This window comes from Xiphophorus hellerii, chromosome 11 (assembly GCF_003331165.1).
Source record: "Xiphophorus hellerii strain 12219 chromosome 11, Xiphophorus_hellerii-4.1, whole genome shotgun sequence".
NCBI classification, from domain to species: Eukaryota; Metazoa; Chordata; class Actinopteri; order Cyprinodontiformes; family Poeciliidae; genus Xiphophorus; species Xiphophorus hellerii.
Window position 1 is genome coordinate 7382520 of NC_045682.1, and position 11827 is coordinate 7394346.

Genomic DNA, 11827 nt, shown 5'->3' on the forward strand with positions numbered 1-11827 from the left:
CCAAGATGAAGATCCGCGATCGCCTTAGAGCGTTTAGGGAGAAACTCCGTTTCCAACCAAAGGCGATTGTGGAGAGGGAGGACCCACTAAGCCCCATAAAGATCACGAAGAACATGAGACGCCTGGAACGAGACTTCAGACCTGTGGCACAATTTTTTAACAACCTGTCTGCTTTATCCAGCTGGCACTCTGTGTACATGACAGCCTGTTTTTTCTGTCTGTACATGTGCACAGTGTGGTTTAGCTGGACCATTTCCTCCATCGTGCTCCTCGTGATTCTCCAACTTTCCATAAATTATTTAATTTCCAAAGGCTGGAGGATCCCGAGGAGCATCATACCCGACATGTGTGAGCCAGGGGAACATCTGAAAGGCACAGGTGTCTTACATATGGTCCACTTGGCTTTCGATTCTGCTCACAAAACCCAGGAGCTTTTTGGAAACATGGCCGACACGCTTGAGAAGATCAAAAATCTGTGCATTTGGGTCCGGCCAGAGCCCACAGTAAAGATCTACGTGGGACTCTGGCTGGTTTTGCTCTGCTCATGCGTGTTGCCATACAAGCTGCTGGGTTTAATCCTAGGTGTTTCTGTAGGGATCAAGTTTTTCATCATTGACTTGATCTTCAAAAGGTTCCCGAAGCTGCGGCAGCGGTTTAACACCCCCTACAACTTCTGGGCTAGTTTACCCACCGACCTGCAGCTGAGGGAGCCCAGAAACACCTGGTGGAGCAGATGGATTGCCACGGCAAGGGCCCGATGGAGCACGGCCCGAAGGAGCATTTCTAATGCTCTTCTCGGTGCCAGAGAGAGGCGTTTTCTCCCTCAACGCTCTCGATTCATTGGGACCTTGCAAAAGTGGCGATGTCGGCTAAGGAGGAGGTAGCAGACCAAAGTGTGTCCCAGGTCTGTCTGGACGACGGCAGCAGCTAGTTTTGGAAAGGCGTTTCAACGGCAAGGAACAACCGGCAGATGTCTGTGGGAAAAGGTAAGAAATGAAGTCACACCTGACGTTACAGTTTCTCCAGCCCCTCCTCTTCAACATGATCAAGGATCTTTTGGAGAGGAGCTAAAAATAACAAATTCGGAAGATAAAAAAATCCCAGAACAAATCATTATTGACCATTTGAGGCTGGAGAAATCTGACTGGGACTGAACACTTATCCTGATGTGTTCAGTTAAATTAAATTATTAGATTGAAAGGTAAAAAGATTTGACAGGTTTCCTGTTTGCAGGTTTCTCTCCGGGTGCTCCGGCTTCCTGCCACAGTCTGAAATTGAGACTGTTTAGTTAATTGGTTTCTAAATTTTGCTTAGGTGTGATTAAAACATTTCTTTTCTTTTCTTTGAATAAGACATTTGCCTGGGTCTGAGTTCCTGCCTGGGTTCTTTTGTCTTTATGGGGTTTGCATTTTCTCCAAGTGCATTAGTGGGTTCTCTCCGGCTTCATCCCAGAGTCCAACAAAATGACTGTTGGTTTATTTGGCTTGTCTAGTTGACCTTTGCCCCCTCTCTTCAAAAAGTAGTTTCCTGTTTGCAGGTTTCTCTCCGGGTACTCCGGCTTCCTGCCACAGTCTAAAATCACAACTTTAGTTAATTGGTCTCTATATTCTGCTAAGGTGTGATTAAAACATTTCTTTTGTTTTCTAAAATGTGGATTGCCACAGCAAGATGGCTGCCCCTTGCTGTGGTAATCCATCTGCTCAGGAAGGTGTTTCTGGGCTCCCTAAGCTGCAGGTCGGTGGGTAAATTAGCCCAGAAGGTATAGGGGGTGTCAAACCGCTGCCGCAGCTTCGGGAACCCAGCCTTGGCTCTTCTGTCTTCATGGGGATTGAATGTTCTCCAAGTGGGGCCAAAACTATCCATCCATCCAGCAAGGGGGCAACGTTGGTGGCGCAGGAGACGAATCCCTGAAGGCCAGTCCGGCGGACAATGTCGGCGCAGGGGCCGGACCACCTGGAGGCGACGAGGGAGCTCTGGGACCACCTAGAGGCGACGAGGGAGCCCTGGGACCACCTGGAGGCGACGAGGGAGCCCTGGGACCACCTGGAGGCGACGAGGGAGCCCTGGGACCACCTGGAGGCGTCGAGGGAGCCCTGGGACCACCTGGAGGCGACGAGGGAGCTCTGGGATCACCTGGAGTCGTCGAGGGAGCCCTGGGACCACCTGGAGTCGTCGAGGGAGCCCTGGGACCACCTGGAGGCGACGAGGGAGCCCTAGGACCACCTGGAGGCGACGAGGGAGCCCTGGGACCACCTGGAGGCGTCGAGGGAGCCCTGGGACCACCTGGAGGCATCGAGGGAGCCCTGGGACCACCTGGAGTCGTCGAGGGAGCCCTGAGACCACCTGGAGGCGTCGAGGGAGCCCTGGGACCACCTGGAGGCGTCGAGGGAGCCCTGGGACCACCTGGAGTCGTCGAGGGAGCCCTGAGACCACCTGGAGGCGTCGAGGGAGCCCTGGGACCACCTGGAGGCGTTGAGGGAGCCCTGGGACCACCTGGAGTCGTCGAGGGAGAATCGGAAGGAGCACCAGGAGGCGGAAAATCGGAGGGCCTTCCATTGAGGAAGCTGAGCCTGGGGACTCTGGGTTGGGCTCTTCAGTCTCTGGGGACGACGTCGCCGAGGTGCTTAAAAAGCTCCTTGGTGGCAGGGCCCCGGGGGTGGATGAGATTCGTCCGGATTTCCTTAAGGCTCTGAATGTTGTAGGGTTGTGTTGGCTGACGCGACTCTGCAATATTGCATGGACATCGGGGGCAGGTCCCCTGGATTGGCAGATTGGGGTGGTGGTCCCCCTGTTCAAAAAGGGGGACCGAGGGTGTGCTCCAATTACAGGAGTGTCACACTCTTAAACCTCTCTGGCAAGGTCTATTCAGGGGTCTTGGAGAGGAGGTTCTATCGGATAGTTGAACCTCGGATTCAGGAAGAGCAATGTGGTTTTCGTCCTGGTCGTGCAACACTGGACCAGCCAAGGTGTTGAGGGGATCCTTTTTGGTGGCCTTAGGATCACGTCTCTGCTTTTTGCGGATGATGTGGTCCTGTTGGCTTCATCAGGTCGTGATCTGCAGCTCTTGCTGAAGCGGTTTGCAGCCGAGTGTGAAGCGGCTGGGATGAGGATCAGTGCCTCCAAATCTGAGTCCATGGTCTTCAGCCAGAAAAGGGTAGAGTGCCTTCTCCGGGTCGGGGGTGGAGGGGTGGGAGTAGGAGGTGTCCTGCCCCAAGTGGAGGAGTTCAAGTATCTCGAGATCTTGTTCACGATTGAGGGAGAAGAAGGGAGCTGGAGATCGACAAGCGGATTGGCGCAGCGTCTGCCGTCAAGCGGGCGCTGTACCGGTCTGTCGTGGTGAAGAGAGAGCTGAATGAAAAAGCGAAGCTCTCGATTTACCGGTCGATCTACGTTCCCACCCTCATCTATGGTCATGAGCTTTGGGTCATGACCGATAGAACGAGATCACAGATACAAGCGGCCGAAATGGGTTTTCTCCGTAGGTTGTCTGGGCTCTCCCTTAGAGATAGGGTGAGAAGCTCAGTCATCCGGGAGGGACTCAGAGTAGAGCCGCTGCTCCTTCACATCGAGAGGAGCCAATTGAGGTGGCTCGGGCATCTGGTCAGGATGCCTCTTGGACGCCTCCCTGGTGAGGTGTTCCGGGCACGTTCCACCAGGAGGAGGCCCCGGGGAAGACCCAGGACACGCTGGAGCGACTATGTCTCTCGGCTGGCCTGGGAACGCCTCGGGATTCCCCTGGAGGAACTGGAACAAGTGGCTGGGGAGAGGGAAGTCTGTGCCTCCCTTTTTAAGATCCTACCTCCAACCCATCCATCATGGATGGATGGATGGATGGATGGATGGATGGATGGATGGATGGATGGATGGATGGATGGATGGATGGATGGATGGATGGATGGATGGATGGATGGATGGATGGATGGATGGATGGATGGATGGAGTAAAAATATTGTAGTGATAGTAAAAATAGGTAGTAAATTCAAGTCTAGGATTCCTGTATAAAGCCTGTTTTATGGCACATTTCAGCAACAGCAGTTCTTGGTGCTTTACATCACAAGTCATAGAAATAAATAACAAAGATATTTATCATTTTTAATCTGTTCTTCAGGTTCAAAATGTTTTTCTATCCTTTTATCTTCACAATTTCATGGAACGTCTGTAGAAATGTGATTATAAATGCTAACATTAGCATTAGCTGCTACATGTTTAGCATTGAGGCTATTTTAGGCTAGCATAGCTTTCTGACAGGCTAACTGCTTTTAGCACAACTTGAACACACTGGTCTCTCCCAGCATCCAATCAGATCGTGGCGCCACAGGCCCAGGTAGAGCAGCCTGCGCCCCTCCTCACTCCTCCTCTTCCTCACTCACACATTGATCAGATTTTCTCATTTAATCTGGTGATAAAATAATTTAAACCGGAAGAATCAAATTCACATTTATTATCATTGATTATTATTATTGTTATTATTATTACTAGTATTGTTTGTTTTGATCGGAGCTTTTCTCCACCAGGTGGCTTCAGAATAATTAATAATTTAGATTTTTTTGCATTTTTTTATCTGACATATTAATAAAAATCTGGATGTTTTCAGGTTTATTCCAGTCAGGTGATTTACCTGCTGGGTAAACAGAAACAAAATCCTGACCTGCCTGCTGGGACGAGTTTAATGTTCACTGCAGTCCAATCATGTTAGAATAAATGTTTTTATTAACCATAAATTTGTTCATTTATTACTCAATTGATTGATTGATTGATTGTAAATCAGGATTTTCTGTCTGACTGATGGATGTTTCATCATTTTGGTGTTTAAATGTTGGTGGTTCTGTTGCTCCGGGTCAGGGCCGTGCAGAGATCTATGGAGGGGCCGGGGCTGAAATTTAAAAAAGGGGCACATTGAACAAAAACTCCGTACAACAACATAGCAACAACCCATATTAATCAAGAATCTAATTGGTTGCTACTATATCATTGCCATCATGTGGGGAAATGCAAAGCAAATCTAGTTTATATTTTCCCCAACAGGTATAAAGTTTCTGTTTCTGCTGCTGACAGTCCTGGAGATCTGAGCTGATCTGAGACTGTAGCTGTTAAACAGACCAGAGGAGAGAAGGTCAAAGGTTATGAAGTTATGAAATAAGAAACTTTGCTGCCATTTTACTAATTAAGCCCTAATAATATCTATTTAACCTCTAGAACAACCTGGCTGCAGACTGATTTATAGATCAAAAAGCTCAAAGGGGTTAACTCTATATAATAGTTTGATGTTAGACTTCTAGATCTAGAATTATAAGACTGGGATATCAAGGCAAAGAAAACTCAATAGCTGCTGGTAGGGGCCATTCAGGGGCCTCCAGACACTCAGGGGCCTCCAGACACTCAGGGGCCCCTAGAAATGGTTTAATTATAACACAGACTGTAGATCTAAACATGTAGCATCATTTATAGAGAATGACAATGTTATTACATTTTATTTAATGCATTCAGCTGAGAAAAATAAATAGTACATGTAGGATTTAATTAGGACGTTTACTTTGTAAAAGTTTAAAGAATCATCTTGATAGTTTGATTGTTGCGTTACCATGGCTACAATATGGTGTAATCATTGTGTTTGAATTGGGTTTGTTCACAAATGCATCACAGCAAATAACCAATAATCAGTGATTGATTTTAAACTGGGCCAATAAACCTGGTCTCCTTCTCACAGATTCACCTGATCGATATTTAAACATGTCAGTGATGCTGAGGTTCTTAGTAGGACGGGTTCCAGAGGGAGGGGGGTTCTGTCTAAGGCCCCATATTACCTTGGGCCGGCCCTGCAGGAACAGCTGCTGTGATGCGCATCTCTGGAGTCTACCTGGAATCTACCTGGAATCCACCTGGAATCTACCTGGAATCCCCCTGTGGCTCCTGTCAGTCCACCGATGCTTTGGAGACATTTTGATTCATTTTATTGTGGCATGTTTGCCTTTTTGCTGCAGTTCTAATTATTGCTACAATATTTTCTCTGATGTTTATTTCATGAACTCTAAATGGGCCGAATCTTCCTTTAACACTTGAGGTTCTGCAATAACTTCTATTTACAGTCGTGAACCTCCAGCCCAGATCCTGTCAGCAGCAGCTTTAACCCGCCTGGTAGAAACATTAAGGTGAAGCAGGACAAGTTAAGGGACGGGATGGTACTTCAACTATAAATCTGGCTTAATCTGTTTCCACTGTAAACTAAGCATAGTCTGGTGGGGGTTTAGTAAAGCCTGGAGGCCCGCCAGGCTGATAATAAAACCCAGTTATTAGTGTGAAAAATCCTGGGATCTACTGACTTAAATTTCTGCAAAAACCTGTAAGGGCTAAATAGGTAAAATGGCTCCACATTCCTGTAAAAGGAGCTAACTGTGCTGTTGTTTACAGGAGCTGATCTCCTTGAAAACAGGAAGTTGGCTACACGGTTTTATATCTGTTTCTATTTTCTGACATGTTTCCTGCTGGTTTCTGACCTTCCTCTCTCTGCAGTCGGGGGTCTTCTTCAGGCCCGCTTCACCTCCGGCATCTTCCCTCAGCGCATGGACTCTCCTCTGTCCCGCGGTTCCCCGGCGGCAGCCGACCCGCTTCGGCCTCCACGGTGGAAGAGTCCGGTCCCCAAGGACCCTAGATTTATTGAGAATAGAAGACCTATTACACTCAGAAATTCAGATTATAAATTACTAACATCCATATTTACCATGCGTCTCCGATCGGGAATCTCAAACATTATTGCAGAATCACAGTCTGGCTTCTTAAAAGGAAGGTCAATGCACAACCATATTAGACTGGAAAAGGACCTGATAGAATATAGGGACATGATCAAAGATGATGGCTTTATTCTTTTCCTTGACTTTCATAAAGCCTTTGACTCGGTGGAACACCAATTCTTATTCTCAGTTCTTGAACATTTAGGTTTTGGAGCAAACTTTATTAACTTAATTAGAGGTCTATATCAAAACATTAATAGTTGTGTAATACTACCTAAGGGCACCACAGCTAGATTTAACATTAATGTTGGAATTCCTCCAGGGTGTCCCATTTCCCCCATATCTCTTTAATTTGGTTGCAGAAATGTTAGCAAGCTATCTTACAAACTGTGCAGACATTGAGAAATGAGACGTTTTCGGTACAGAATTAATCATTAGCCAGTTAGCAGACGACACCACCGTTTTCTTAAAAAATCACAAGCAAGTTCCAATTGTAATTGATAAAATTAAACTTTTTTCAGAGGCTTCAGGACCAATGCTAAATTTAAAAAAATGTGAGCTTATAGCCATTCACGACACTCCCCTAAAAGAAATATCTAGCATTCCAATTAAATCTGAAATGAAATACTTGGGAACTGTTATAACCAAAACCCAAGAATCAACCTTAACTATTGAAAACAAGATTAAAGAACATAAATCCAAACTTAACTCATGGCTCCAACGAGACCTTTGTATTTTAGGACTGTTGTGGAAAAATCGATTTCCAAGCACTGTTCAGGTAAAATCACTCAATCAGGTTTATTCATGAATTGCGCACAAGTCAGAGAGCGTGTAGGACAGTCAATAATGAAGCAAGTCTGAACGGAAAGCTCTGCCAGGCAGAGACAACACACGAGTTTTATACAAAAGGGATCCACAGCATGGGAAACAGACTGGTTCCCATGCAGCTGAGAAAAACAGTGTCCAACCTTGTACATGTAACCCAAATAGCTTTATCTTGGTGGGACTATTCAGGAACTTAGAATAAACATAAAGCAGTGGTTCTTAACCTTTTTTGAGATACCGAACCCATCAGTTTCATATGCGCAGTCACCGAACCCTTCTTTAGTGATAAATAAAATAATTTTTTTTTCCAAATTAAAGACATAGGTATATGTTTTTTTGCTGGTGCACAAAATGAGCCGTGCATGAACGTCCTCTTTGCTCAAAGAACAAAACCATAAACTCACAGCAAGTTGCAGTCTTACTTTATTCTGGCCCGCAAAAAATATTTCGGCCCCATAAAAGAATTTCAGCCCCCAAAATATTTTTTTTACTATTTTACTAATTAAAAATAAATTTGGATTTTTTCAAAGAATTCAAAAAATTTTAATAACTTAATTATTTTTTATTTTAAATTTAATTTGTTTTTTGTCATTTTGAATCCACAAAATACTTTTTTGGGGCCAGAATAAAGCATTGCACAAATGACATACCTGCAAATCAGTGTGACTTCTGCTGTTTGTCTTTGGGAGACCAGTTCAGAGAGGCGTGGCTTCACCTTGGCAAGTGCATCTTCAGAGCAAAGTCTGTTCATTTTCTTCTTTTTTTGCTCGACATATTTAGTATGGATTAAAATATTAAGAAAGAAACCACGCGACGTACAACTACGACAGCTGCTGATACTTCGCGTACTAAATTCCCCGCAGCACTGATTGGCTGAGCAATGTAACATGATTCTCTGCAGCAAGTGATGGCCAAGCGGGGCGCGTCATCACGACTTTACACAAGTGTGTCTTTACCTCCGCGGCAGAGGCTCCGCCGAACCCCTGAGACCGACTCATCGAACCCCTGGGGTTCGATCGAACCCAGGTTAAGAACCACTGACATAAAGCCATACAACTAGCAGGTGTGACCTTATTGTAATTTTTCCACATCATTTCCCCCCCTTTTTGATTATAAATAAATATAATATTTAATATTAATCATCATTTCCCTCTTTGGCTAAAAGATATAACAAACACTATCCTGGAAGATGTGAGAAAAAAAAAAAAAAAACATATACGCAAGATACGAAAAACCAACCGGTATTCACTTATTGAACCCTGTAACAATATGACTGTCAGGTAGGAAACGTTATCCTGCAACCCCTCCTTGCCAGGGAGACGGTCCTGTATATGTTTGTCCAGGAAAATTGTGGAGGAATCACACCAATGATTGAAGACATGAAAAAATCCAAAAACACACAAAAAAGTTTTTACACAAAAGCTAAAACCAAAAGTTTAAAAAAACAAACAAGAAATAATAAAGTCAAGTAGTAAAAAGAACCAAAAATCAAGGTCAAACTTAAAAATTCAAGCTTAATAGAAAACCTTCCCGATAAGTAGCTAGAAATACAATTTGTACTGAATCACATATATTTCTTTGAGCAATTTAAAACCAATGCCACAACAATTCTTAACAAGGAAACTCCAACTAAAACTTAAAAGGAAAAAACTAAAAAGAAAAAAAACTAACATATTTCCAGATCAAATGAAATGTAAAATCAAAATATAAAATGCATATTCAGAACATGCAGAAAGGACAGGCATTTGTTTTTGTGAAACATAGACATTTCTGTAATGTGCAAAGCAGGATAGGAAAGCTAAGCTAGGATACTAGCTTGAAAATATCAATGATTAACTATTTAAAGACAAAAAAGCCAAACATCACACATTAACCTCCTCATCACTGGAGGACAAAAAGTCCAAGTCATCAGAATCATCACTCAGGTAGGTAGGGTTACGGAACTGATCGGTTTTGTGAGTAAGGAAAGTGTACTTCAGGAGATGAACGTTAATGACATTTTCTACTATCCTTTTAAGTAGGGGAATCACATAGCAAGATAAGATCACTAATATCCCCAATACAATAAACACAGGTGTGAGAAGTTTTATTAGGAGTTGTCTCCAACAGTTACCTGAAAATCACGACAACCAATCGGATGGAGAAGCATGGTCATCATTAAGAGCATTCTTTAGAGCTGTCAGGTTAGACAGTGCATGAGCAACAGCACCACCATCTTCATCATCAGCTGGAATAAAAGTACAAGAAGAAGCACCCACCATCACACAACCTCCCTGTAGAAGCTGTTAGTTGATCTAGAACCATTCTATTTTGAAGAGCCATTAGGCTTAACGCAGTTAATTCGACTTTAGCCGCTCCAAGACCAACCAAAACATCATTAACAAATGACTCAAACCTGTAACTCAAAGTCTCCACACGAAGCATAACTTTACCAATACCTAAGGAAGGAAGGATAAAACAGCCCTCTGACCCCGAGTCCACAACTTGCCATCCTCTGGGACATTTGAACCCCAAATCGGGTCATGCGTGTCTATGGGTGATCTGCGGACCTGTCGGTGTTGCTCATGAATTTCTATACTGCCAACAACATAAGAATGCTTTGCTATAACTGGGGCACACCTACCGGCCCAATATGCTGGGAGAGCCAGGTATAGGGAATATCCACAGAGCCAGAACATATCAATTCGGGGCAAAGTGCCAAGGGCATCTGGCACCTGGTAATAAGGGGAACAGATAGTTCCTGGAGGAGCTCGAGAGTAATTAAGAGAAGCATTGTTAGCATACGGAGCGCAAGGAACAAGTACAGATTTGCAATATGAATGGGGTATATTGTCCGTAAATGTAGGAGTGTGACCTATCAGTTCAACTTTGGAATTCAAAAAACAGTCAAATCCTACTTCAGGTGGAATGTGAACAGGGCCAATGAAAGGTTCCTCAAAGAATGCGTTGGTGACCTGAAAGAGCTTTGTGAAGCCTGTGGAACCATTAAGAGCTGGAAGTGGAGGAGAATTCAAAATGTCTGGAAACAAGTCAGAGATGTTTGGATAAGGCTGTGGAATCACCATTGGGGAGTGGGCAGCTAAAGGCATGTGTGAGCAAACATAGCAATTTGACCTGTTCAATATGGAAACCAGTGTGCTGCAATATACTTAGCATAGTGGTACCACAAATTCAAGGCGTAAGGAGTGGAATGTTTAAGTTGCAAATCAACGATAGACAGCCATTTAATATCTCGCAATTCATGTAGAGGAAAATTTTCCACCTTATCAGAGGGAAATAAACCCCACCACCTGAGTGATACAAACAAACAACAAAAAATTAAAAATAGCCAACACAAATAATTGCAATTGGAACAAGATGAATGTGTGATCGCCGTCATGATGAACTCCCTTTAACTTTCTTTCTCTCAGGAACTCTTTTAATATTTATTTTAATCTTCAATCCCCACTTCGACCACTCGCCAGTGGACCAGCAATAGTTCTTTGGTTGGGGAGCCTTTTGATGTACAAAACAACCAATGTTCGTTGATGTGTTTGTCCCTTCTGTATTCCTTTGTGTCGTCTCTTTTCTTTTCCCGAATGATGGGTGTCAGAGGTTACTAGCATTTAACACCAGCAGCAGTAAGGTCATTTATCCTCATTCAGAAAGTTGCGTATCGTTCTCCTTGGTCTGTTGTTCTGTCGACTGCTGGACGAATTCCTCCCCGTCAGGATGAGTGTCCTCTCGAGACTCCGGTACCCGTTGCCCGCTCTGTAACCTTAACAGTCGTAAGTGTGTCGAGCAGCACTTGAAACAGTCCCTACCAGCGTTTGGAGTTCCAATGCGTCCTCCGAAAGTCTTTCACCACGACCCAATCACCGGGTTTGATGGCATGTAGTGGAGTCTCGGCAGGACATGGCAATGCGTCTTTCACTGTCTGAAAAACTTGAGAAATCGCATTCGACAGGTTTTGACAGTAAGACAACTTAGCATCATCATGGAAGGAAGGAAGGACCTTTCTCTGAGGCCGTAAACCCAAGTTAGGAGGTTGGCCAAACAGGATTTCAAATGGACTGAGGTTAATCCTGGCTCTTCTTCGCATCCTCATATAAGTCAAAACGATTGGTAGGGCTTTAACCCATGACAGACCTGTTTCCTCACAGCATTTAGCTAGTTTGGTCTTTAAAATGCGCTCTGTGGGTGATACCCAGTGAGTTTTCAGAGTCGTACCTAAAACTTTCCCACTTCAGATAATGCAGCATTAACAAAGTGTGTGCCATTGTCACTGCTAATCC

The 11827-nt window shown here is 44.4% G+C and overlaps 1 protein-coding gene across 1 annotated transcript; it reads left to right on the top strand.

The window, feature by feature from the left end:
* Positions 1–5: 5 nt before the first annotated feature.
* On the top strand, positions 6–11430 carry LOC116728804 (GRAM domain-containing protein 4-like). The gene is made up of 3 exons (XM_032577122.1): positions 6–864; positions 6511–6619; positions 11319–11430. The coding sequence occupies exons 1-3, from the start codon at positions 6–8 to the stop codon at positions 11428–11430; spliced, it is 1080 nt and encodes a 359-aa protein (XP_032433013.1).
* The last annotated feature ends 397 nt before the right edge of the window (positions 11431–11827 follow it).

Excerpts from the sequence above, each read along its gene's own strand:
- LOC116728804 (XM_032577122.1), top strand. The coding sequence starts at position 6 with ATGAAGATCCGCGATCGCCTTAGAGCGTTTAGGGAGAAACTCCGTTTC. Across the intron at positions 865-6,510 it reads GACCTTGCAAAAGTGGCGAT|TCGGGGGTCTTCTTCAGGCC; the intron begins GTCGGCTAAGGA and ends CTCTCTCTGCAG. Across the intron at positions 6,620-11,318 it reads GACCCGCTTCGGCCTCCACG|TCGTAAGTGTGTCGAGCAGC; the intron begins GTGGAAGAGTCC and ends TAACCTTAACAG.